The 26618-nt window shown below is 53.9% G+C and overlaps 1 protein-coding gene across 3 annotated transcripts in view; it reads left to right on the top strand.

Annotated features, from left to right (window-relative positions):
• DENND3 (DENN domain containing 3) overlaps positions 1 to 26396 on the top strand; it is a 46521-nt gene extending 20125 nt beyond the window's left edge. The window contains exons 9-24 of one of the 3 annotated variants that reach the window (XM_019724651.2): positions 1419 to 1574; positions 2601 to 2697; positions 3721 to 3824; positions 4346 to 4545; positions 6313 to 6834; positions 9786 to 10045; positions 10766 to 10936; positions 12148 to 12277; positions 13760 to 13867; positions 16578 to 16717; positions 19498 to 19655; positions 20865 to 20995; positions 24167 to 24285; positions 24360 to 24497; positions 24684 to 24888; positions 25096 to 26396. In XM_019724651.2, coding sequence (XP_019580210.2) covers positions 1419 to 1574; positions 2601 to 2697; positions 3721 to 3824; positions 4346 to 4545; positions 6313 to 6834; positions 9786 to 10045; positions 10766 to 10936; positions 12148 to 12277; positions 13760 to 13867; positions 16578 to 16717; positions 19498 to 19655; positions 20865 to 20995; positions 24167 to 24285; positions 24360 to 24497; positions 24684 to 24884 — 2635 coding nt within the window. In that variant the 3' untranslated portion in view covers positions 24885 to 24888; positions 25096 to 26396. Of the gene's footprint in view, positions 1 to 1418; positions 1575 to 2600; positions 2698 to 3720; positions 3825 to 4345; positions 4546 to 6312; positions 6835 to 9785; positions 10046 to 10765; positions 10937 to 12147; positions 12278 to 13759; positions 13868 to 16577; positions 16718 to 19497; positions 19656 to 20864; positions 20996 to 24166; positions 24286 to 24359; positions 24498 to 24683 lie in introns of all 3 variants that reach the window. The other 2 variants (XM_019724659.2, XM_019724645.2) reach the window with 2 other exon arrangements.
• The last annotated feature ends 222 nt before the right edge of the window (positions 26397 to 26618 follow it).

Here is a 26618-nt window from a genome sequence, read left to right as displayed (position 1 = left end):
CTGGGCAATGGCGGCCAGTCTCCCCACAGCGTTCTGGAACGTGTGTCCACATGCAGTGTTCAGCTGGGAGGGACAACAGGCTGCCTAGCAATCCTCTGTCCCTCTGCCTAATGGGATCATCAGAAGTGTGTCCTCCCTGTCCCACCCAACCTGGGGGGCAGGGAGAGGGGGCCCCACTCCTCACGGGCAGGCTTTGGCTCAGGGCCATGCTGGCCCAGTGTCTGGGAGGGGGAAGGAGGGCTGGCGGGGGGTGGGCAGCCTCTTTTTGCAGGACTGTCCCGCACAGAGACGGGAAGAGATATTGCTGCAGGCAGCGCTGTGCATCTTCATGCAGAAAGTCAGTGCGGTTTCTGCCTCTGTGGTACCCAAGCAGCCTGGTGCCGCCTCACAGTTGCTCACACCCCTTCCTGGCTGTGGTTGGGGGCACCCGCCCCAGCAGCTTCTCCTCACGTGGGGGTCCAGAGTGCACCCCTGTCCTGCACCGGCCCTTGCTGAGCACTGGGACCTGATCTCACCACCACCCCGCCCCCATGTGGGGCCTTTGGCAGCTGGGTGCCCCCCATTTGTTCACGGCCACGTGTGTCTTACCTTTTACGTCCCAGGTCCGAGGTTCTAGATGAGCTCTTGTCCAGCACCCAGCCTGGCCGATTTCTAGCCGTCGCCGCACTCTGACTCCTGGCCTGGACTCTCCGGTCCTCAGATTTTCTGATGCATTCATCTGTTTCCCTCTCTTCTCACTCGCCTGTAAGCCCCACACAGATAGACTTTGCTGACATCTGCGCCGTCCCACACTCAGCCTGGCATATAGTCAGTGCTCAGGGGATATTGATGGGACAGACACACATCGGGTCATCTATTTTGTGTATTTAAAACCTGGGAATGCTGTTGGTTTCCCAAGATGCATTATCTAAGAGTGCAGCCGTGGCTGGCGCTGGGGAGGCTGGGACATGTCTGCTGCGGGCTCATGGGTTACAGAGACAGCTGCTAGTCCTGTCCCTGGGGACACCCAGATGAGTAAGTGACCGTCCCCTGGCAGGCCAGGATGTTTGGTGCATGCGAGTGTGCCCGGGCAGGGTGTGGGGTGTCCCACACAAGCAGCTCTGACCTGCTAGTCAAGAGGCCTGAGCTGGAAACCCTTTGGCCATGCTGGAAGGGGAGTGTGTGCCCTCGCTGGACAGAGCATGGGGGACAGAATGAAAATGTGGGCAAACTGAAGGCCTCTGTGAGGTCTGCACTACTAAACTATGTTGGGAAGTGAATCAACTCCAGGGATGTCTTTTTAATGCCCCCTAAGTTATTGATGGATATTCTCAGCCTCCTAAATGTGCTAAGGCACCTGCCAGAACTCACCCTCTCCCTGGGAGTTCTCTGCTGCGAGGCACCAGGATCACAGAACCGCTTCTGTCTGCTCCCTCCAGAGTCCAGGGCCTCCAGCTGCACCACGAGCTGGACCGCACTCGCCTCCGGGCCAGCACTGACCTAAATGACGGGCGAGCCTGCAGGCGGGCCTGGCAGCAGAGGCTGAACGCCCAGATACAGCAGCTCACCCTGCACCTGCTCGTCAGCATCTTCAGGTATTTTAAACATCTCCAGTGTCTGTCAGAGGGGCCTGAGCCCACCTGCAGGTCCTTGGTGGCAGCAGCCCCCAGAGCTCAGGAGACTGAAACCCCCCGAGCCCTGCAGGAGAGGAGGCAGCTGCAAGTACCTCCCCACGTGGGGGGCGGTCAGACCAGACTTTGCCCTCTTGCCAGCACGCGGGGTGATTATTTCAAAAGTGACATTTTAATGGCCGAACTCTTTTGATGTATATATTTACATAAAGCAAATTGTTTGCTGGGAGGAAATGGGATGGTGTCTCACAGACAGTCGTATCATCTCTTTGATCCAAGTGGCATAATTTGTGTGGTCATCGCTGTGTTTTCCTTTTGTTCTTTTAAGATGAAATCTTTCATGAACAAGGTTGGGGTGTTTTTTTTAAATACTTTATAACTTGATGAGTTCATAAAAAGCAGAAAATATGATCACAGATTATAAAACTTTACTTCCCCTCAAAATAACTTTGTCCTTCACAATGGAAAGAGACATTGGCCATGCTGCGTACTGAATATCAACTGTAAGATTACTGATTCTATTTGTAGACTTCAGATCTGGGAGATCGTGTGCTCAAGTCCCCACAGATTTATAGATGAGGAAATGGTGCGAAGAGGTGAGGTGGCTTGTGGGGGTCACACTGGCGGCCGACCTGGGTGAACACTCAGCGTCCGGCTGCCCTTCCCGGGTCAACACCCCTGAACTCAGTCTTATTTGTATGAACAATTGTTGCATCTTCATTTGTGTAAGGAATGAGGGTCTTGAAGACAACGGTGACACTGCCTTCTGGCGTGTCATTCCAGTTGGAGGGAAAAGCTGTGCTTGAAGTAACGAAACAGCTGGACCACAAAATACACCCACACTGTGTCCTTCGGGGGTCAGAATAGTCTCTCTAAAGAACGGGGCTTTTCAAAGTGTGTCTATCTGGTCGCCATTCTTTTGCTTCTAATAGCAATATTTTTGTGTGTATTTAGAAATATTTCAACACTTAGGCTCTTTCTCTTTGTCAGGGAAGTGAAGAATCACTTGAATTATGAACACAGAGTATTTAACAGTGAAGAGTTTCTCAAAACACGAGCTGCAGGGGACCAGCAGTTCTATAAACAGGTAGGGCTGTGGGGCTGGTGCACGTGTGTGTTCATTCTTTACCGTTTTACATATTTAAAACTTTCCAAAATGAGTGTTTTCAACATCTGTTCTTATTTTACTAAGTGTGGTAGCGTTTTGAAAGGTTTATTTTAGCTTGGTTCCTTTGGATCCATTGGCCATCTCTTATTTTTAATGGGCTTTTTAGAGTATAGTTTACGTAGAACAAAACGTGCCCATTTTAAGTGTCGAGTGTGATGAAGTTTGACAAATGTGCTGCCCAGCTGGGTAACCAGCTCCCCAGTCTGGATCTATCATCCCAAATCACCCTCGTGCCCTCCAGTCTCCGCCACCTGGCCCCCTCGGGGCTGCTGTCACCATAGATGTTTCGTATTAGGCTGGTGGCCTGTGCCCTCTGCCTCTTCCGTCCTCCCCTAGCAGTGTCTGGTGTTCCGATGTGGCACCCTTTGGTTTTCTGTCCCCAGGTAATGAGCACTTGGGTTGTTTCAGTTCTTGTCTATTATGAAAAGTAACATTTCGGGGCTTTCTCTGGCAGGCCTTCTGACCCTTTCGGGGCACGTTTAGGGGTGCGAGAGCAGCTCTCCTACCAAGCCACGCACACGGATTTCCCGCTGTATGTACCCCTCGGTGCTTGGTGAAGCCTTGGTGCTCCTGCCCCCTCTGGGACTCTGTCCCCACCACAAATTTGTTTCTCCCGGTGGACGGGCCCTCCCCATGAGCGGGCAAGGACCACAGGCATTGCTGACACTGGCCTGCTGGACCAGAGTCACCACAGAGGAGCCAGGAGAAATCGGGCTGGAACTGGGGTCGGAGGAAAGCCCAGACTAGTGCACCACTTATTTTATGATTGTGCCCAGGGGTCCAGCGGCGCTGTGCCAAGCCCCTGCGTGTCCCCCGCCTTTGTGGGTCGGCTCTGTGACCGGTCCTGAGTGTTCTGTCCTGGCTTTTCCTGGTGCTGCTCAGCTCCCACCTCCAATTCCGTGCGAGTGTAGGTCCCAATAAGCCACTGCTGTTCTCTTTCAGGTTTTGGAAACCTACATGTTTCATGCTTTTCTTAAAGACCGACTCAACAGGAGCATGGATGCGTTTGCTCAGATGGACCTTAACACGCAGTCGGAAGAGGACAGGTACTCTTGTCATCACATTGGGTGCACGACTCTTTGGGGGTCCAGAGGCTCACGGAGTGAAGTGTTATTTGGGCAGATACACAATCAATTCAATCGGAAGTCTCACATTTAGCGATCCATGAGTTGGGTCACACAGGCTCCTCTCCGCATATTTCTAGTTTGGGGGGCGGAGGGGCTCTGAACGTGCCTGACCGCAGCATGTCCCTGCGTTTGCTCCTCTGGGACTGTTCATGCTATTCCCTCCCCATCTTCTTTCTCTTCCGACATCGTCACCGTCTCCAAAGCCTGTTTCCCACCTCTTCTGTGATGAGTTTCCTGAAACGGTCACATGCGCCCCCACTGTGGACGACGCTAGTTCTGTGCATTGTGGTCCCTTCTGGGCAATGCAGACGCGCTGTTCCCGCCGTCTGCCTCTTACTTTGTGTGAGATCGGATCCCGGCCACGACGTTGGAGACGCTTCGTGGAGGCCTATGTGTCGACCACTATTGTGTCGATAAAGCGTTGCCTTTTTCTACCCCAGGACAAATGGACTGTTTCTTAGTCCAAAAAGACCAACAATTGAGAAGATGGCCTCACGCAAAACTTCGTCCCAGCACGCCGCCCGCAGGCGCATGGTCGTCAGCTTGCCCAACCTGCAGGACATAGCCTTTCCCGAGCTGCCGCCCAGGAACGCGTCGCTCCGGAAAACGGACCCGGCCGACCGTCAGAGTGGCAGCACAGGTGACGGCGTCACTCCCTGTCCCAGGCGCGTCCTTCTGACCCTTCAAGTCACTGAGAGAAACCAGAGCTTGTCTCAGTGGAAGGGGATGGCTCTTGTTTGGGTGTTGGTAGCAGTTTAATCATTTGAAATATTTTTAGGATGTTCATCTGGCAAACAATGTTCATTGTAGAAAATTATTTCTTGTCTGTACTGCGTTTCCCCGAAAACAAGACCTCGCCAGACCATCAGCTCTAATGCATCTTTTGGAGCAAAAATTAATATAAGACTCGGTCTTATTTTAATATAAGACCAGGTTTTAATATAACAGAATAGAATATATTACATAATATGTAATATAATAATATAATGTATTAATATAATAATTATATTAATATATAATACCGGGTCTTATATTAATTTTTGCTCCGAAAGATGCATTAGAGCTGATGGTCCGGCTGGGTCCTATTTTCGGGGAAACATGTACTTGCCATCACTTGGCTCACTGCTAAGATAACAGCTATGCACGGTGTTTGTCTTTCGCATATGTATGCACGTGTGTGTGTGCATATGACATATGTACGTTACCTGTTTCCACATATCAGTGTCTAATGGGCTACAATGACTATTGGTGAGTGCCAAACCCTTTGTAGATCCTGGGGGTACGAAGGAACGAGGGCCCCAGCCCTCACAGAGCTGACATTCGTGGGGTGAAGGCAGACGGTAAACAGATAAATACATAAGACGGGGGTATTCAGTGTCACGGCACAAAAGCAGCAGGTCAGAGATGGTGACGGGGGATCTGAGTGTGGAAGGGACACTGCAGCAGAGACGCAAGTGAATGGAGCGGCTGTGCCACGCCGCTCGCGGGGGGAGGTACAGGGCCAGCACAGGGCCAGCCGGCGCCCCTCGTAATGTTGTGACACACAGCAGCCACGTCTCTGAATGTCAACGTGGCATTTCCTTGGCACTTAAATTGCTATAAAACATGCCTGGACGTGTGCATGCCTGTCTTATGTCTGTGTAAGCTGCAGCCAAGCATGTCATGGCACGGGTGACAGGTGATTGGACTCAGTGCCGCTTTCTGTGCAGCTCTGGGATGGAATCATGCCTGTCTGCCCCCTGAGCCCTCACCTGCCCCTCCCAGGCCCCCCTCCTCCTCAGGCCATCATGGCTCACACGCATCTTTCTGGGGTGAGCTGCCCACCTGCAGGGCTGGCCTTGTCCTGTCCACTGGAGCTCCTGGGGGCAGGGGGATGCTGGCTACCTGGGAGGCCCTTAGGTGGTATCCACGGAAGGAGTTGGTGGGAGACATAGCTGGTGAAGGGTTGGCTCTGGCACTTTGTCACGATGTACCCGGGGCAAGTGGGAGCCTCAGCGTCCACACCTGCAAGATGGGAATGACAACAGCAGCCGCCTCACAGAGCTGCTGCTAAGGAAATGAAGCAGTGACTTTACAGGGCATAGCCCTGTCTTACAAGGACGACTGGGTTCAGGTTATCAGCTACATCCTCCCATGAAGACTCACTGCCAGATGTTTCCATTTAGCATTAATAGTTTTAGCGAATAAAATTATTCCGTATTCTCGGGGTGCCATGGAAGCAACGTGAGGGGCCCGTCGTTCAGCTGGGGGCTACGTGGAGCTTTCCAGAAGCGGCACACAGGCTCTTGCTTTACGTTGCACCCAAGGCATGGAAACAGTTGACCTGGACAATGGGATGGGATGGGAGCACGTGCTTATTTTTCAGGTCTTTTCTAATTATCTGCTTATTTCCCCCTTAACTCTTTAGTTCTGAATGTGACCCCTCAGCCGACGTATACGTTCAAGATCCCAGAAATCCACTTCCCCCTGGTGGCTCAGTGTGTCCAGGCGTATTACAACGACTGTGTCAACCTGCTGAGCAAAGCTATGAACTGCCTGGCCCCCGACAACTCCGTGCTGCTGGCTCGGTACCTCTACCTGCGCGGGCTTGTTCACCTGATGCAAGGGCAGCTGCTGGGCGCCCTGCTGGACTTCCAGAGTCTGTACAAGACGGACCTCAGGATCTTTCCTGCCGATCTGGTGAAGAGGATGGTGGAGTCCATGTCGGGGCCTGAGTGCGCCCAGGCCGAGCGGACGCCCGAGCTGAGAAGGCTCATCAGCGAGTTCCTGGACCAGCCCGGGGAGGCCCCCAAGGCCGATGACCATGTGAAGAACTTCGAGCTGCCGACGAAGCACATGCAGCTGGACGATTTCGTGCAGAGGGTCCAGGAGTCCGGCATCGTCAAGGACGCCAGCATCATAAGCCGCTTGTTTGAGGCCCTGACTGTAGGTACGAGGACGGATGCTGGGATGGTGGGGACACGTCAGCTGACAGCTCAGTGAGGCGACCCTGTGGTGCAAGGGCTTTGCCAGCTTCCCGGGCACTTAGAGGAACAGGAGCGGTGGCTGCGCCTTCCGTGACAGGACAGAGATAGTCCTGTCGCCGCCGTTTCGGACCAATGCCGCTTGGCTGGTCATTGACCTGAGCTCTTTGAGGGGTGGGAAGAGTCTCAGTAAGTTTGATGGGGGACCAGGAAGCCCCTGCAGGTTCGATCCTGTCCCATGGAGTCTACTCACTGTGTGATGGTCCCTTTCTCACGCCTCGGAACTGTGGCTTCAGCTGGAATACTTGAAGGTCACAGGGACAGCGCAACAGATGCCAGGCCCCCCATCTCCCCAGCGCTGCGTTTCCCACTTTTACTGCACTTGTCTGGTTTAGCACCCTTTCCACCCCTCCCTCCCAAAGGGAGCACGGTCCCCAACTCCAGGCTTTCCTTTGGACGGTCTGCGTACGCATTCACTACAAATGGATGTGTCTATCCAACAGGACACAGGTTTGTGTTTTTCAGTACACGTGGATGGTCATACCATGCGTACCCGTCTGCACTTGCTACTTACTCAACGCTGTTTTCACGATGTATCCGCGAAGATCGTAGTGTGGCTGTGGGTGAGGGTAGTGATAGTTCTCTCTTCACTGTCAGGCGGTGGCCAGCGACTTTGCCTTTTCAAACACCGACACGGGGAGAAGGCTGTACCTGATCCCAGGAGTGCGTGTGGGTTGCTTTCTCCAGCTTGGGGAGTGGGTACCTGTCCTGGGAGCGGGTACCTGTCCTGGGAGCGGGTACCTGTCCTGGGAGCGGGTACCTGTCCTGGGAGCGGGTACCTGTCCTGGGAGCGGGTACCTGTTGCCTCGCTCCCCGGCTGGTAGCAGCACCTGTGAGCTGCGTGTCTCCTGCTCCTGGGGAGCGCGTGGTGTTGCCAGCGAGTGACAAGTGTGAGATGACATCTCACTGTGGTTCTAAGGGAATACCTGCTGGGAGCTGGGAGCCAGTCTGGTTTCTTTCCTCTGAGCTGCCTTTGTGTCATCTTTGCCCATTTTTACGTGAGGATTGGAGCTCCTGTGCACCCTGGGACGGTCGTCCTTTGCTACTAGGCGGGCTGGTGACGTCCGCCCCCTGCTTACCACATGGCTTCCGTTTAGTTTCCGTCTGTGGCCTCGGGGGGACCCAGCAGGGTGTGGCATTTGTGTGTTTCTCTTCTGTTTGGATCCAGTGACTGAAATTTATACAACTAGTTAAGTCTAGTGCCTGTAAACCGCTGGGGTCAGGTGAGCGCCACCTGGTGGACACTCTCCTAAACTGCCCAGCACCTGCACCTTGTGGGACAATGAGGTCTGGCTTTCGGTTCTCAATTCCGACAGTGTCAGTCATTCTTAGTATTGAACACCTCACCTCCTCTCCTGACCTGTCTGTCACAGCACTGTCGCTGGCTGTCCCAGAGATGGCTGCCATGACAGTTGTGGCTACGGCATCCAATCCCCAGATAACTGTCACCCCAGACACTGAAATGGAACCAGAGCAGGGGTGTGACCGTGCAGCCTGGGTGGGGACGGGGAGGCCGACCCACAAACACAGAGCAGGGAGGGAGTCGGCCTGGCCTCGGGGCCCAGCTCTGCACTTACCCGCCTGCCGGCAAGGGCCTTTCTCTTCATGCCTCAGTTTCCTGATTGGGGAAGGAACCTGCTGTTGGGAGAACTACACAGACGTGTGCAGGGTGTGGAGCACAGCAGGTGGTGGTACAGGCAGGGCTGCCCTCAGGGAAGTGCCAGGCCAGGATGACTGATGGTCAGGGAAGGCTGCACATGACATGTTTTCTCTGGGTCTTGAAGGATGGGTAGGAGTTTGCTGGTCCAAGCACTCCACACCAGCACGTACAGAGGCAAGTGCTTGTGTGACCGGAACATGGGGTGTGGAGGGGGGGGGCCTGATCCTGGAGGAACCCGTGGGGCCTGGCGTAGATGAGGAGTCCTAGCGTTTGAACACGAGAACAGCCCCTCCTGCCATCTCAGAAAGGTCATTCTGGCCGCGGCTCTGAAGGCCTTTTAGAAGCTGCCTCCTGTGCAGGACGAGGGGTGCCTGCTGTGTGACAGGGCACAGAGTGGGAGAGACAGGAGGAATGCAGGCGGCAGTGAGCCAAGGCAGGAGCAGGCACGGGGTTGCAACGGCCAGACGTCTTGGTGGTTGTGTGCAGGTCTGTGGGGGGGGGGGTTGTCCCCTCTCCATTTTATAGGAAAGGAAGCAGGTCCCTGTCAAAGCTCACCTCACCTGCTGCTAAACAGTGGGAAGCTGGGCTTCAACGTGGGTCTGACTCCAGAGCTCATGAATATTGGACATTGGAAAGGTTCCTGCATCAATTAAGATCATCTTGGTTACAAATAATACAAGTAATCCATTTACTCACATAACCCAATAATGAGATAGTCTAGCTTCAGACAAGGCTTGATCCAGCAGCACGGACTGTCACCAAGGCTCTGGTCTCTTCTGTTAGTTTCACTCGAGGACTAGCTCCCCTCATGGCCCCAAGGTGGCTGCCACAAGTTCTAGTGGTGACATGGGTCTTTGCAACCATAAGAAGAGTGTCCTGTGTCAGTGTTCTCCCCCTACCCTCCAAGTTTCCTAAGAGTTACTGTGACTATCTGGCTTAGGGCACACATCGATCCCCATCCCTGGGTCACGGGCTGCAGAGGGCATTTAGGTGGGTCTCGGTCCAGTGTCCCAGCCTGGGGTCGTGGGCTGTCTGGGAAGGGCGGGCAGAACTCCCGCCCGGTGTCTTCCGTGGGGTGGACTGGAGCACTGGCGCCACCTGCTGCCTCGTTCGGGTAATGCGCTACTTCTCTAAGCAATGTATTGTAGACGCTTTGGAGGTGGCTGTAACAAATCTCTTTTTTTAAATAAAACTCAGGGCACCAGAAACTGATTGACCCAGAAACATTCAAAGATCTCTACACCTGCTGGAAGAAGATAGAAGCAGAGGCCCAAGAGGTCAGTCTGCCTGCGGCGGTGATGGAGCACCTGGATAGAAACGAGTGTGTTTACAAGCTGTCCAGGTCGGTCAAGACAAGCCGCGGTGTGGGCAAGCTGGCCATGACCCAGAAGCGCCTGTTACTCTTGACCGAAGGCACGCCAGGCTACGTGGAGATCTCCACCTTCAGGAACATAGAGGTGGGGACACAGCCGCCCCATCACAGCTGTGCTCATGCTGCTTGTGCTTCCTGTCGTCTTCCCCGAGGAGGGACTCTGAGCTGACATTGGGACTCGTCTGAGGCCTGATAGTTTCCACACTTATAAGAGGCATGTTTCCTCTTGGGAGACAGGACAGGCAGTAAAACTGTCACCCCGTGGTGACCCCAGCGCTCCCTCAGTTTCCCCCACACCGGCTTTGCCAAAGTTCCTCCTAGAATTCCAAGGAAAGAAATGTTTCAGGTGAAAGAATGAACCAGGTTCAAACACTGGACGAGCCCACGTGTGTGGGTGTTGATGAGCTGCCAACAGACCACACTGACGATCTATCAAGGCGACACTGAGCCCTCAGACGTGCCTGTGACCCGACTGGATTTTACACATTTCTGAGAACAGGGTCACAGGGAGGCTCCTCTCTTGGCACCCCCTTCCCCCCGACCAGGGTCACTGCAGGGCATTCTCTGTCCTGCTGGGGCCGCCCCTCCCACCCCCCACCAGCCCAGCTCTGGCCAGGCCCCAGGGGCTCCGCCTTCCCGTCAGGACAGCAGCCGAGCGCCCAGCAGGTCCCGAGCGCGTGGGGGACAGCAGGGGTCTCAGACGGCCGCCGCGCCTTCATTTCCCATCTGCCATCGCCGCCTTTGGTCCCAGTGCCTCTGAGGCTGTCCCTGTACTTACCTTCCTCTTCTTTCTCTGCATCCACAGGAAGTCAGAAGTACCACAGCAGCGATTCTGTTTCTCAGAGTACCTACTTTAAAAATTAAAATGGTGTCCAAGAAAGAAGTCTTCGAAGCCAACCTCAAAACGGAGTGTGACCTGTGGCACCTGATGGTGAAGGAGATGTGGGCTGGAAAGAAGCTGGCTGACGTGCACAAGGTGCGGGGGGGACGGGGACGGGGACGGGGACGGGTGGGGGTGAGGGGGGTGCCGTTCTAACTCCAGGCTGTCTCATCATGCCCACGTCCCTAGAGTAACGTGCAGCCATTAAGCCTCAGGGGACTCAGCAGACAAGTTGAATTAGACATCTCGATAGAAGGCACTACAGGTGCCATGGTCTGCGTGACCCAGTAGAAGGCATTGTGGGCTTGGGGACGTGTGGTGAGCACAGGGGCTGGCCGGGCGGTGTAGCCCATGGGGGCAGCCACTGCCTTCATTTCCCCCGCGCTGGACATCAGAGCAGAGGGAGGGGCCTGGACGCGGGCAGGTCTGAGATGGGTGCTCTGGCCACACCAGCCAGGATTAGGGTTTAGGCAGGGGGTACGCTGGACCCCTCCCCCAGGGTTAGGCTATGTGCCAGGGACCTTTGTGCCTCCCTTTACTTTGGGCCAGACCGATGGCTTTGATTACACCAAATTAAGACTTCATGGTCACAGAGGGTGCCCTGGACAGAGCTGAAAGACGGAGGACATGGACGGAAGACATGTGTACTGTCTAAATGGCAGAGGAGACGGGCAAACCCACAACGAAATGGGCAGTGTACGAACAGGGAACAGTCTGTCAGGTGCCCGCGGGTTATCAGGGATGCAGGTGAAGGCCAAGTCCGCCGTGGCAAATGAGAAAGACCATGACCAGTGACAGGAGAGCCGGCATTTGGGACGGGAAGTTCCCGTCACGGGGGCTCAGGCCACAAACACTGCGCAGGCGTGTGTTTGGAGAGGGAAGGGGACCTGGTCCTTTCCAAGATTCCAATATGCTGTGACATTTGGACTGGCCATTGCATTTCGTGCCCACAGGGTTATGTGGCAGAAACCAGCAGTCACGCTAAAGCCTGTGGCTGACAGACCACTTCTAAGCAGTGTCACAGGCGCCCATGTGTCCCTGGCTGCTTCCGCTCTACAGGGTGGGGCTGAGTGGCGGCGACGTGAGTGTGTGGCCCACTAGCCTGGACATTTACTACCTGGTCCTTTACAGAAAAGGTTTGCTGACCCCGGTATGAGCTCTCGATCGATGTTTGTCTTCACTAGAGAACAATGTCTACATGACATCACATCCAAATTGAAAGCTCTCCGTGTTGCTTTGGGAAAAGCAGCCAGCTTGCAAAGCACCGTCCATGGACTCGAGCAGTGTCCTGTCCTGTCCCCCTGCAGGACCCTCAGTACATCCAGCAGGCGCTGACACACGTCTTGCTGATGGACGCCGTCGTGAGCACCCTGCAGTCGCCCGGCGCCATTTACGCTGCCTCCAAATTATCGTATTTCGATAAGATGAAGAACGAAAGTAAGATAAGCGTGTCTGACGTCGCATGTGGTTCTTGAATGCGTCTTGATTTTTACCGGGGTGACAATTATCCAGGAGATCCACAATTTCTCCTTTTTTTTTCTTTCTTATGTCTCGACTTCGACTATCACACATTGTTCTGTACCTTTCCACGCAACGTTTGTCCTTTTGAACCTGCTCCCGAGTTCCCGTGTGTAATGAGCACTTGGCTGCTTTCACGGCTGAACGTACCCCATTGTGGGAGGGGGCAGAGCGGTTGATGAGCCTGTGGGCGGCTTGCACTGTCTCGCTGTTGGGAACATGCGTGAATGAGTCTCTGTGTGGACATGTGTTCATTTGTCTGGTGTGTAGCTGGACAGCTCTGCTTTCTAATGTCCAGATGAGGACACACACCCGGCATGCGTTTGTTCCTCTTGGTGCGTTTGTTCCTCTTGGTGCATTTCGCTCTTTGCCATGTCTTACTTCCTGGCCCCAGAATCCCCCTCTCCTGGGAGCAGGCAGGGTGCTCCAGTTGTCACGAGACCTGCTGGACTGGCGTGGGGGCCTCGTCAGCAGCGTCCTAGAACCAGAGGTGGACTGCGTGTCTCTTCTTAGGAATAAAATCAAACACTGCGCTTCAGCTGTTTAGATCCCGCCACACTCAAGCCTTCTCCGTCAAGTCTATAGAAGCGCCTTCTCTGTCCTGTAACAGCATCTGGTCTCCATGGCGGCATCCAGGAAACGACAGCTCTTACCTGTTGTCCGCCTCGTTCCACGGCAGAAGGGGAGCCATCTGAGCTGTCCCTGATCCCTTGTTACAAATCGAGAACTCTTATCCTGTGTGTGAAGTTGAACGAGGCACGGTGCCCCTGGGCTTACGTTAGTTAGTAGCTTGTGATAGAAATTCAGAAAATAAAATTTTCTGAAGTTTTGCACCCCATGCCTGGCGTTTGCAATGCCTGGAGATAGTTGTGGCCGTGTGTGTGTGTGTGTGCGCACATATGTGTGTGTGGGGGTGTTACTGGCATCTACAGGGTGAGGCAGGGATGCTGCTAAATGTCCTACAGTGCCCAGGACGGCCCCTGGCAGCCATATGAGGGCTCACAAGTTCTGCTCGGGCTTGGTCAGTGCTGGTGGTTTTGTCGTGGGCATATTAAGTCACCGAGAAACATTTCAGATCATCCCTTTACCATATACTGTGTAACAGTTGCGTGCAGACGGAGCTCAGGTTGTGGAGTTTACTAGTCAGGAGAGAGGTGGGTTCAAAGAAAAGTGAAGTCACCTGATAAGTGCTCACCTCTGGCCAGTGATTCACACGACAGATGACAGATGATGATGGCGGGAGAAAGGCCCCTTGGATGTGCATGGTTTTACTTTCATATCTGCGTTCAGAGCTTCGTCTCCCAAACGATGACGCTTTAAAGGAAGCAGAGTGTCTGAGGCTGTGGGATGACATCGGTTTTGTCGAGTCTAATAAACTAAAACGCAGTGTTTGCATTTCAGTGCCCATGGCTGTCCCCAAGACAACGGCGGAGACACTGAAGCACAAAATCAACCCTTCAGCGGGAGAGACTTTCCCTCAAGCCGTCGACGTCTTGCTGTACACGCCAGGTACACACAGCTTTTCCTTGTTTGTTGCTGCTGGCTTTTGAACAATCTGATAGGTTCAGACTTGTGTTCGAGGTCAGCCCTGAACTGAAAGGGCCGACGGCACAACGTGGAGTGAATGAGCACCAGGCGGTTTTCTACTCTGAGGGGTGAGGGTGGCCGCTCGTGCACGTGGCCGCGCGGAGGCCAGAGCCACGGGAAGCCCAGAGGGGTCAGAAAATGGGGCAGGCACCTCACGTAAGCCCCGCTCCAGAGTGACTGTCCCACACGTAGGCAGCGGCTCAGCTCACAGAGCACTCACGATCATCTTGCCCTTTGCAGTTAATCTGGTCTGTTGTCATCGTGACAAAATGATGGCATCTCAGAAATTGCAGACACGTGTCCTTTGCTGATCTGAGAGTGACAATACGGTCCTCTTACACTGGGAGTGTTCGGAGTCTTCCTTCCATGTGGAGACCCTCTAGGCTACGTTAGGATGATGACAGGAGAGAAATGGGTGCTGCCCGGTCTAAGTGCAAATAAAGATCACCATTGTGTTACAGGTTTAAAACAGTCAAAATGCTTCTCCCCCACCCCAAGCCATTGTTTCTCAATCTAGTTGTGTTGGAGGCAGTCAGTCGCCAGCTCACAGCCCCTCTCGCCCGGCACACAGCAGCTCACGGCAGCTACTCACAGCAGCCCAGCTCCAGGGAGAGCTGTTGTTCACAATCTTAGCTGTAGAGGGCGCAGCTCACTGGCCCATGTGGGAATCGAACCGGCGACCTCAGTGTTAGGAGCACCGCGCGCCAACCACCTGAGCCCCCGGGTCGGCCCCAAAACGCTTTTGTTTAATCCTGACTTGTACAGAGTTGCAGCAGAGGGGTATTCCTCTGAGAGGAATTTAGAGTGTTGGACACAAAAGAAAGAACTGGGCAGAAAAGAACCTTAAAATCCAGCTGCTGTGTTTTCAGTTCCTTCGTATCTGAATTAACAACTAGCACGTCTCCCTCATGCTTCCTGATCTGTGGCTCCTGCAGCTAATGATTCACAACCAGGGAGCTTACGTTTCAGGTGGTGTCAGACGGGTAAACTGAGGCTCTGTGGCAAAGCAGTGTCCAGAGGCAGTTTTCTCTCTTCACTCACCATCCAGAAGACCTGGTAAAGCAACAGATCACACATGGAAGAGAGTAAAGCCCAGTCAGACCTCGTCCCACCGGACACTCACCCGATTTACCAGGTCCGGGCTCTCTGCTGATCATGCATGATGGCAACGTCGCAGACCAAGACCCTTTCCATCACGGCATCTGAATCAACGAGTATTTTTAGATCTAAGTCAGTTTCCCTTACCTTGAAACTGACTAGACTCTGGGCTTCCCATTGTGATGGGCCAGGTGATTCAGAGCAGCTGTCCCTCTGGAACATCTAGAAAAACCGCACAAGGTGTAACAACAAGCGTGAAGAAGAGTGGGGCTCCTTTCCCTGTGGAGCGGCTGCCGGTCCCGGAAGCGGTAGAAGCTAAGAGCTGAGCAGAGCCTGGCTCGTCCCGTGGGGTTACAGGGACACACACTGGAGTCCAGACCCGTCTCCAAGAACTCAGGAGGTCAGGGCGCGAGCCCTCAGGCGGCTCCGTGGGCAGTGTCTCCCCCAAGGGCCGGCAGAACGAATCCCGGAAGGACTGGCATGTTGATACTCCCTGGACTGATGACAAAGGTGGTGCCACAGCGCAGGGATTGGGGAAGGACGTCCTCACCGTACATTGTGTGGGGACATCGCGCAGCCACATGAAAAAATGAAGCTCAACCGCACTGTGGATCAAAGAGTCTTCAGCTCCGAGTGGACTGAAATCTAAATGCGAAAGGCAGAAACAGACAAAGCCCACAAACTTCCAGAAGACAGGAGAACACACTCATGACCTCACGGTAAGGGAAGACTTCATAAATGGCATAAAATAGACTAGCCCTGAAGGAAGACGGTGAATTTGACTCCACTCAGATGAAGGATTTTAAAAAGACAGTTTCAAGAGCGTGAACCTGGTAGTCACACATGAGGAGAGCATGTTAGCAACACAGTAGGACAGCAAGGGGCTTACACCAAGGATACAGGAAGAACAGCTGCAAATCCAGGAGAGTAAGACACTCCAGCTCAAAACTGGGCAAGACACATAAATGCCTCACACAAAGGATATCCAAATGGCCAATCAGAGCCGTCAGCCTCGTTAGCAATTAGGGAAACGCAAATAAACCACAAGTGAAAAACCAAACTCTTCAAACACCATTAGAATGGCCAAACTGGAAAAGAATGGCACCCCCCAGTGTTGGAGACAATGTAGAGCCTCGCGACTGCTCACTCTGGGTGGCGTGTAGTATACACGGGGCAGGCATAGGGCTCGCTCCTGCCCCAGGCTCCCCACACGGCTCCTTCCACTAGGGGCCTGGTACTGGCTTTCCTCTGCTCCTCTGCCTGTTCTCTAATGAATTCTGTCCCCCTCAGATCCCGGCTCAGCCAAGTCGCCCTGGCTGTGCACCCCGACGCTGTATGTGCTGCTCTGACCGCAGCCGGCTCGCTCCCAGGAGGGAGTGGTGGTGCCGGCGGTGCTCACGTCTGTGTCCTGGGCACCCAGCATGCACCTGGCGCTTGGCAGGCACCCAGGCCGTACCTGAGCAGTGGCACAAGTCACGTGCTGATGCAGCAAAGGATTTTCCCTGAAACATTTCTGGGTTGCTTTTCTCTTTAGGGCATCTAGACCCAGCAGAAAAAGTGGGAGACGCTCACCCCAAGTTATGGTGCGCACTCAGCGAAGGCAAAGTGATTGTGTTCGACGCTTCTTCTTGGACCATCCACCAGCACTGCTTCCGCGTGGGCACGTCCAGGCTGGTGAGTGAGCCGAGCAGGTTAAGTGCGGACGGTTTCAAGCAGGTTCCGGACTGAGCTGAGGTTTTGGAAAAACGGACGTGTCAACCCGTGGACAGCAGGCAGCCAGCTCCAGCGCTCTAGCCTGCGAGCAGGGGGTTATGCCTTTTCGTCTTGTGTTTTTAAGTGAAGTGTAAGCTTGATCCACCCTTTACTTAAATGTTCTTATTTAAGGGAGCAGGTGATGGCTGTAAACACCCTACTCCGAAATCTAAACATGGATTTCAGTCACGTAAAGTGCAGTTTGTATTCTCACACTTACATTTCCAGTCATCTAAAGAGGACTTGGAATTGTTTCAGCATATTTGGGGAAGAAAACTAAGAAAAGTTTAAATCAAATTTGCATATTATAATCATCTCTGGGTTGAGAAACCACAATTCTTTGAGTTTTTAGACTGATTACTCTCAAAATAGAGTAATTCCTACAGCCCCCCCTTCGCCCCCCGATACACACATGCCCAAGAGCTGCTTTCAGACACGTAGTCCTCAGCACTTCAGGAATCAGCCCACTGCTTTCTGGAAACTTCTCAAGGCCTTTGAAGATCATTTCTTACCACACTACGTGGTAAGTTCCCCACCTGGGCCAGACCTTGAAACCAAGCCCCAGCGGGACCGTTTCAGGAGAAGCCTGGTGTTGGCAGGTGAGGAGGGCGATCGGTGGGTCTCCTGGGCCAGAGAAGGGGCGCCTTCACCAGTGGAGCTGCCCAGGTGGGGCCACCTTTTAACTCGGCGACTCCAGGGTGTCTGATCCAACACCATCCTACTTCACAGGGAAAAAACAAACAAACAAAAAAAACCAAGATAATTTTTGAGCTGAACTGACAACATCGTTGGGAAGCAAGAGCCCAACTGCTCCTTGAAGACGCTCACACCTGTTGTCTGGTCGTTGCCCCGTTCAGGGTCTGAGGGGACAAAAGCAGCCCGTCCCAAGGGCCCTGTCAGGGACACACTCGGGCCCTCTCCTTTACCACGCAACTTTCTTACAGGTTTCGTGTAAAAGGAACGCTCTGGTGACCAGAGGTGGGGACCATCCTTCAGTGACTGATGGCAAACGTCACATGTTAGCAAAACAACAGGAAGTTGCTGAATTAGTCCCCCCTGTATCAACTCCTCTGAGAAAGCACAGGAGCCAAGATTCATTCAATTGAAATACCCAAGTCTAATAATGCTTCAGACCAAACAAAAAAGCAAGGAGAAATTAAGGAAATCATTCTCATTCGAAATTTAATTTTTTTCTGTTGATTCTCAGTTACAAGCATTTCAGACTTTTTAATAGAATAACTTTTAAAATCCTAATGAAAGTAAAAATGAAAAGGCTGCATTTTGTAGCACTGTCTGCTCTCCCCTCACCCCGTTAGGTCAGGCAGCATTTAATTAAGCAGAAGGTTATCCCAACTGTGTGAAAATATCTTCCTACTCGTTTCAGAGGTGTTTTGTACCATCTACCGAGAAAGAACGCTGGATCATTATTGCAAGAAAATGCTGCCGCCTCTGAAATTTAAAGTTCAAAGTAGTTTAACTCAGATACCTTTGGGCTAGTAAAGAAAGACGTTTCACTAAAATTATACCGATTCTCAAAAGACGCCTCAAAAGAAAGGGCGTTTTTAAGTGGTTCATTCTGAAATTAGCAAGTTCACATCTTTTTCTAACTTTCATGTTTACTGGTACAATTAAAACTGTCCATTTTTATAAGATCCTCCTTCTGACGTAAAGCTAAGCCACTTAACCACCAAGCATGGGTACTGATTTGTCTGGCATGAGATCTGGCCTCAACCCTTCCAACGTGATACAACTTACTCTTTGAAATGTACTCGTATTGGAAATGTGGGACATGTAGTTTCCAGTCAAACGTTGCACGTGTCAGGGATGAAACAGGCAAGACGATCATGACAGAAATCGAAGCCGCTGGCCAGTCTGTGCAGCAGCAGCGCCGGGAGCTCACGGTCCGGACGTGGGAGGGAGAGGCTTCTGGGTGGCGTGGTGGGAGTGGTGGGCAGGGGCAGGCAGGCTGTGTTTCACATTTACGTGGCTTTTATGACCAGCCTCTGCAACGTCAGGATAACTGGCTGTCGACTGTGAAGCCGGACACCCTGCCACTCTCTCCAGCCGCAGCCTGACTGTCAGTTGGTTGTTGTGAGGGTGCGGCTGTCCTCATTTGCAAATTCCAGACTCGCTGAAATGTATCTGTAACCTCAAACACACACTCGGGCCGCCTTTCCGGTCGTCCACAACATGCTGTGCACGGAGCAGGGATGAGGCGAGTTTCCCGACGTCCTCAGCTGAGGCGACAGGGTGACACCGTCGTCTTGGGTCAACTCCTACTATAGACAAGGAGCCTTCTCACCGCCTATTTGGTGCCATGTTTGGTTTTTCCCATTTTTGTGCCTTTGATTGGTGATTTTACTGTTTAAAACGGTCCCCAGTGCAGAGCTGACGTGCTGTCTAGTGTCCGTAAATGCAGGAGGCTGTGACGTGCCTTCGAGAACACACGTGGTAGGAAAGCTTCGTGCAGGCCTGAGTTACAGCTCTGCTGGTCGTGAGGTCCGTGTTAATTCATGAATCAACAGTTTGGGTAAAACACAATGTCTTTAAACAGAAACACATAAAACGAGTCGTGTGTCGATCGGCTGATGAAAATGGGACCGGAGGCTCGTGGGCACCTGACCATGTCCACTGGGCGTGGCGACCTGAGGCGACAGCGTGAGTAAGGGGAATGACTGAGTTCTGATTTCCTGCACCTGCAGAACTGCATGGCCATGGTGGAGCAGAGCCAGGTGTGGGTCGGCTCGGAGGACTCCGTCATCTATATCATCAACATCCGCAGCATGTCCTGCAACAAGCAGCTCAGCGACCACCGCACCAGCGTCACGGGCCTGGTGCAGGGCAGCACGGCGGCTCCCAGGTACCATGGGGCCTTGGGCAGGCAGCCATGGTGCCCAGAGGGAAGGGCTCAGGATGGCTGCAGGCGATTGGCTGTGGGGCCGGCTGGGCCTGTCGAGAGAAGCGCGTCTGGGAGGAGGCCAGGTGGCCTTCTTGTCTGTTTTGGTCTTGGGCGCAGAGAAGCACAGTCAGTGGCAGCTGGTGCGTGGCCTCTCTTGGCTTCGGGTCGTCTGGCCGTGGTCCTGGCGTACAGACGCTGCACGCAGTGTTCCGTCTTCACATGGTGCGCTCCGTCAGCCCGTCTGTCCAAATGTCCCCTTCTTATCAGGATGCCGGTCTTACCAGATTGGGGTCCACCCTGTTGATACCATTTTAACTTGAACACTTCTGTGAAAGCCCACTTTCCAAACAAGGTCGCGTCCTGAGGTCCTGGGAGTCAGGGCTCCAGCACATCTCTTTCCGGGGACACAGTTCAACCCGAGGTGTATTTACGTCATTGACTCTGACTCACTGTCCTTACAGCAGTAATGTCAGCTTCCCGAAGGCAGGCACCGCGTCCGTTCTGCTCTCTGCTGTGGGTCCCCCGCTTATTAACACAGGACCTGGCACACAGCAGGTGCCCCGGGCAGGCATGAGAGCCAAGTGGGGTCCCCGCTTCCCTCTGTGGAGGAAGTGGAATCTCAGTGAGCATGGACGTGCTGGCGTCACCCACTTGGCACAGTGGCCATGACTGAAGCTTTTCCGCTCTTCTCTCTGTGCCAACCCCCCAACCCCGTCCCCTAACTGGCTTTCAGAGGAGCCACCTGTCCCTAGTCAGGCCCAGTTCAGGTGGATATAAGGGGCCCTGCACTGCGCTGGGTAGCGTCCACCCTCCCCTGTAGCTGCCAATCACCAACACCACGCTTGTTCCTGAACTTGAACTTGGGGAGTGCATATTTCGCCGCTGGCCCCTTGTTTAAGGGCTTAGATTTTAGTTCATAGGCCTGTGGCCGTTCTGCTCACCAACCCCCTGCGGAGCGCCCCGCATCCTCAGAACCCTGCCTTTTCCTGCTGAATCAGTTCCATTTTAACTAAGACTTATTCTCACATTAAAATAGTGCGTTTGCCTGTCACTTACTGTCCAGGTTGCAGGTGCTTTATCTAGTGGCAACTTTGTTCTTTCTAATTAATTAAAATGTACACAGTGTTTTCGGGGCCCAGATGAGATGTGTGTGTGTGCTCATATCTTCAGCCAGGTGTACTCGTGCAGCCTGGACGGGACTGTCCTGGCCTGGGACGTGAGCTCGCTGCAGGTGATCCGCAGGTTCCAGCTGAGCGGCGGGCTGTCGTCCATCAGACTACACGGCGGCTGCCTGTGGTGCTGTAAGTCCTCTGTCCCCCGTCCCCGTCAAAGTGGGAACTCACCCCCTGCTCTAGGAAGAGAAAACAGATGAGCACTAAAGGCCTGTTTCTTCTGCTTTAGGCACTTCCACCTTTTAGTTTAAAAGTTCAGTGTCTTTGAAAGCTCTGGCCCTGCTTTGCACTCCCTCCTGAGTTGGCTGTGTCCCCGGAGCCCACAGCTCCCTGGGCACGTCTCCCCCACAGCCAACAGGACACCTGCTGGCCTCTCTCCTGCTCACAGCGTGAATGCCCCAGACGCCTCCAGGAGTCACCGATGCCCCTTCTGGGAGCGTTCTGCGGCCCTGTCGTGTGTGCAGCCGGAGGGCGAGCCAGACAGGCCTCACTGTGCGCTCGCCCGCCTCCTCTCACAGCACAGACCCGGGCGGATGTCTGCAGGGCTGAGCCGAGCATTTTGCCGGGGGCGTGACAGGGAGGCTCAGACGTACTGGGTGTGGTTTATGGTCTGCGTTTCTGAGCACCTGAGAGAATAATCACTGTCTGCATGTTGACGTCCTCCCTAGAGTTTGCTGGGTAACATGGGTGCTGGTCACCAAGTGTGTGTTTCTAATTGAAGCACATTTTGTGTCAAATGCACAAAGTATCTGCCACATAACTGTCCGGCAATCAAGACATAGAGCACTTCCATCCCACCCAGAAGTTCCTCCCAGCCCCTTCTAGGCAGCCCCACTCAGAGGGTACAGTGTTCTGAACTGTCACTCAGGTTCTGTTTTGCCTGTTCTTGAACTTTCTATAAATGGGCTCTACAGCCTGTGCCCTTTTTATCTGGCTCTGTTCAGACGTGTTTAGGGTTCATCTGTGACGTGGTGAGTGTCCGCAGCCCGCGTTTTACTGCTGAGTAGTGTTCCTGTGTGAGTATTCCGTTCTCCTGGGTAGGACTCGGCCGAACTGCGTCTGCGCGTCAGAGAGGCTGCCAGGTGCCCCCCCAGAGCTGCGGCAGCAGGCGAGAGTTCCAGCTCGGTCGTATCCACACCCACAACTAGTGTTTTTACTGGAACCGCCCTCGAGGGTGTGAGGTGGCATCTCTGTGGGTTTGGTGGCACGTCCTTGGTGGCTAATGAGGTGCAGTGTCGCCATCCGTGGGTCTTTGGAGAGCTGTCTGTCCAGGTCCTTTGCCCATTGCTCTGCTTGCTTTTAACGGGAGTCGACTGTTGCCTTATTTCTTTTCCATTTTCCCCATCTGTGCGTTTCTTCTTTCGGACTAAGTATCTTTTGTACTCAGTATAGTTTTCTTTGTCTTTTCAGCTTCACTCGGACTTTGTGGGGCTGCTCTAAGGATTGCAATGTGCGACCTTCACTGTCATACTGTTTCACGTGTGACGTGAGCCGCTCACAACAGTAAAATTCATTCTATTTACGGCCTCCTGTCTCTGGTGCTGTATTGTTCAATGCAGTATTTTATCTCTACAATTGTGTGACAAGCCTCATAATGCACTTTTTTAAACTTTTGCTTAAGTACCTTGTGGTCAGAGGCCTGCATCGGGCCAGTGGCCAGCGGCCCTGTGCTTCTGGCTGCAGCCTTCGCGTGCATTCGGGTTCCAAGCCAGGCTTTGTCCCTGGATTGAGGGTCACTGGGCAGGTCCCTTAAAAGTCTTAGTGTCTGCGTGTCACTCAGAGTGAAATGCCACCGTGAGGGCTGAGATACTAGAGGCAAAAGCACCCTGGGCCTCAGTGCCGCCAAGTGGAGAGGTGAGAGTCACCCCAAAAGTGGCCCTGACAGGATGGGTGCTGCACCCAGTACTCAGCTGGCTTGGATAGGAGGGGTATGGACTTGGAAAGGGGGCCGCGGAGGGGGGCCATGCCCACAGCTCCTCTCCTGGATGAAGCCTCCCAGGCCCCTCAGTACCCTTCCCCGTGTGCCTGGCCCACTGGGGGCAGCCATCGGTCCTGTCCCCTCTGTCACCCCCGTGCCCGCTCCACACACAGCAGGTGCCCTTACATGCTCACAGCCAGAGCTGCTGTGTGACTGCTGCCAGCTGCCCTTGCCAGCCGGGGCCCCGCAGCAGTAGCACAGGCCGTGTGCACTTAGGGAGAGCCCGGAGCCGCCGGTCAGCACCAAGGAGGAGGCCAGAGGTCCCTGTGTGTCCAGGGAGACAGAAGCTTTCTCTATGTGGCTTCCTGCAGCTTGGCCTTACTCACGAGCAGCAGTATCCCGGGGCCTCTCCATCAGCCAGGTGGAGAACGGCCCACCTGGATAAGACGCTTCCTGTAGGAGGCTCGCTTTTGCTTATCAGGCCTCAGGAAACACCACCTTTAGCCGAGCATAGAAGCAGGACAGATGTGGTGGGCTCTCACTTCCAGTGACTGAAAACCCAGGGACAGAGGGTTACTTCTCGGCGAGGCCGCGTGCCAGGGGACCTGCAGCCGAGTCACTGTCGGCGGTCAGAGCACGCTGGCGTGGGGGCACCTTGTGCCCCCCAGGCTGGTGTTCCTGGGGCGTCTTCCTCCCGTACGCAAGGCAGGGCTGTGTCCCCGTGTCTGTGATGCTGGCACAATGGCTTCAGCACATGGGGATGGGGCACCTGCAGTAACACATACGAAAGGACAGCCGTCCAGCACGTCCCGCTCCATCTCCCTAAAACATGATTTACCTCCACTGACGGCCTGGTTTTGACGGCCTGCAGCTCTCATGACGTGGAAACTTGATTTGCAGAAGACACTTTGCTTGCGTGGTTCAGAGAAACAGACAGAGGAACCCTTAGAGACAAGCTGCACGGAGGCAGGCACTGTCCTCTTTCATTCTAACAATCGCCAGCTGGGGTAGGACTGGCTGTGGCTTCCGGTGGCAGGGAATCCACAACAACCGTGGCAGGGAGACTCCAAAAGCTGCTGCGTCCCCGCCATGTTTCCCAAAGCCTCAGAAGGGGCGCTGGGTTCCAGCAGCTTCCTCAGCAGTGAAAAGGGCTGCCGGTCGCAAGGGGCCGGTGGGGAGTAAGGTGGGTGAGAACATGAAAGCGCCTTGCCTGGGCTGGAGCCAGAACCAGTGCCACGTGGCAGTTACGGTCACAGACGCTGGCTGCTGTCGGCCTGAGAAAGGGACCAGGATCCCCCAGTCCCACTTGCTTCCCAGTGGCTGCATCCTGAGGCTTCGCACACGCTTTGCCTGCCCCTCACCCTGGCTCTGTCCTCCTGCAGGTACAGGCAACAGTATTACAGTTGTGACAACGAATGGCTCTCTCTGTCAAGAACTGCAGATCAAAGAGAACTTCCAGGAGCACAGCACCTCCTTCCTCGGCTTCCAGCTCGTCCCTGAGGTACCCGGCAGCCCCTGTCCCTGCCGCCCACACAGCCCTGGGTGCTGCCACCCGCATCGTGACTTCTGTTTCAGCAGGAGCAGCTCTGGGCGGCATGCGCAGGATACGACGACGTCTACATCTGGGGCCTTAGGGACCTGGCCCGGCCCCCTCACAGGATTCACCTGCCGGACTGCTCCAAGGTCAACTGCATGCTCAGGGTGAAGAGGCAGGTAAGGCAAGGGCCGTGCCCCCCAGGGCTGTCCTACGGGGCTCTGGGGATTGCCTGGCCTCATCCACTCGAGGCTCAGTCCTCTGGGCATGTCCGGGAAGGATGTGGATTGGGGCACACCATCCCACCCAGCACACCCACGAGGCCGGGCTGTGTGTGGCTGATGCCCCTTGGTTTCTCCTGGCAGATCTGGGTGGGCGGCACGGGGCTGTCGCAGGGGAAGTCCAAAGGGAAAATCTACGTGATCAACGCCGAGAGGAAGGAGGTGGAAAAGGAGCTGGTGGCCCACACGGACACTGTGAAGACCTTGTGCTCGGCCGAGGACAGATACGTGCTGAGTGGGTCAGGCAGGGAGGAAGGGAAGATCGCCATCTGGAACGTCGAGTAAACAGGTAAACGAGCTGGTCAGAGCCGGGCTCTGTGAGCGAGGCCCTGCGCCGTTCGCCTGCTTTCCAGAGCTTTCCCAGAGAAGGCGGGTCCAGAGCCAGGCTTCTGGGTGGGGGTGTCCATGGCAGGAGGCTGTGGGCTCTCCGGCCTGTCCTGAGACCCATGCGGACGCTCTCTCGGACTTTCTTGCTTAAACTGCACCAACATTTCAGGCTGGGGTGCTTCTCAAGACAGGCAACTGGATTGACTGTGTGACAACCTCTGCTGCGAAGTTATCCTGTAAGTTAGCTAGAAAGTTCCAGAATCCACAACCAAGAGCCAGCACTGGAGCCAACGGGAAGCAATTTAAGTCAAATCACACCTGACCTACAGACCTCCCAGCTCTGGTTCTGTCTTTCCTCTACTTCATTCATTGATTCATTCAACAAACACTGACTCAGCATCAGCGTATGGGGGCCTCCAGCCTTACACGGATTCCGTTTCCAGCACAGCTTATGAGAAGGGGTGATTTTAAATGACCACTTTGTGCCCACCTTGTTGTCCCCCATCAGAGGTGACTGAAGCTACCCAGAGAGGGGACAACACTGGTAAGGCTGCCCGGGTGGGGGTGGCCGGATGAGGCAAGCTCTCTAATTTTTTTTTCTTTTTAACTAAAGCAAAATTTTTATAATGAAACCCAGAGAGTCTTTTGCACCAAGGAGCACAGATGAAAAACTCCTTCTAAAATGGGACGTATAAAAATTTTTTTAAAATAATAATAAAAAATAAAACAGGACGTGTAATCTGGCTCCCAGTCAAGTTGCTGCCATGTAAACTCCCTCACTGGCTACTGCTGTACATTTCACTCCGTCGAGGTCTGGTGCGAACACCGTATATGTATATGGAGATGGTGCTGTGTTATTTAACTAAAGATGATCTTATTAGCTATAACTAAATGTTTGCAAAAAAAGCCCCGCGCACACTTTTACTATAGCATTAGGATGGTTTCGGCATGGTTACTGGACATGGAGGGGGCAGCGTGTGCAGGTGCCCGCGGCCTGTCCCCCAGGCTCCCCATGAGCTCTGTCTCAGGCTGCTGGACCCTCAGTCTCCACACTAGACCTCTCTCCCCAAGATGTCTCTGAGGGTGCACATCAGGCCCCTGGAATGGCCATGTGTCAGAAGCGTCTGCCGTTTCTCCACAATGAGCTCAGCCTAGGCCTCTGGCTTGGTCTACAGGACCCAGGCATCGACCAAGGTCCAGACCACTGACCGACATTTTGGGGTGTTCTGGGAATGTGGTGCTGAAAACAGCCAGGCGGCCCACTCCCAGAGTCTGCTTACCGAGAGGGTGTGCTCCCCACTTCCAGAAGGACCGCTCGGCCAGCGGCAGAGGGCAGAGGGCAGAATTCCGCTTTTGGAAACACATGAGAAATTCCAGTAAAAGCCTGTCAGAAATAAATGATCTAATGCCACACGTAAACCAGGTATTTTCACCTTGTCAGTAATAAACTTTCATTTACTAAACACTGAATGTCCGGTTTCCTTACTTTATCCCACATTAACTGGCAGGAGAGGGCTTTAAAATACTGCAGGGCCATTTTAGATTTGCTCTTAATTCATCGTAAGCATCCGAGTGATTTTAATGCAGACCCTTCATTTCCTCCCTCTTGTTGATAACTTCCAACATCTTATTTGCCAGTCACTTCATTCGACACAGCTGGTAGATAGAAAGGCTTTTAGGAAGCGGTCGTTT

This window comes from Rhinolophus sinicus, linkage group LG12 (genome assembly GCF_036562045.2).
Source record: "Rhinolophus sinicus isolate RSC01 linkage group LG12, ASM3656204v1, whole genome shotgun sequence".
Taxonomy (NCBI): Eukaryota; Metazoa; Chordata; class Mammalia; order Chiroptera; family Rhinolophidae; genus Rhinolophus; species Rhinolophus sinicus.
Note: the sequence above shows the minus strand (reverse complement) of the source record. Positions and strands in the feature narration are given on the sequence as shown.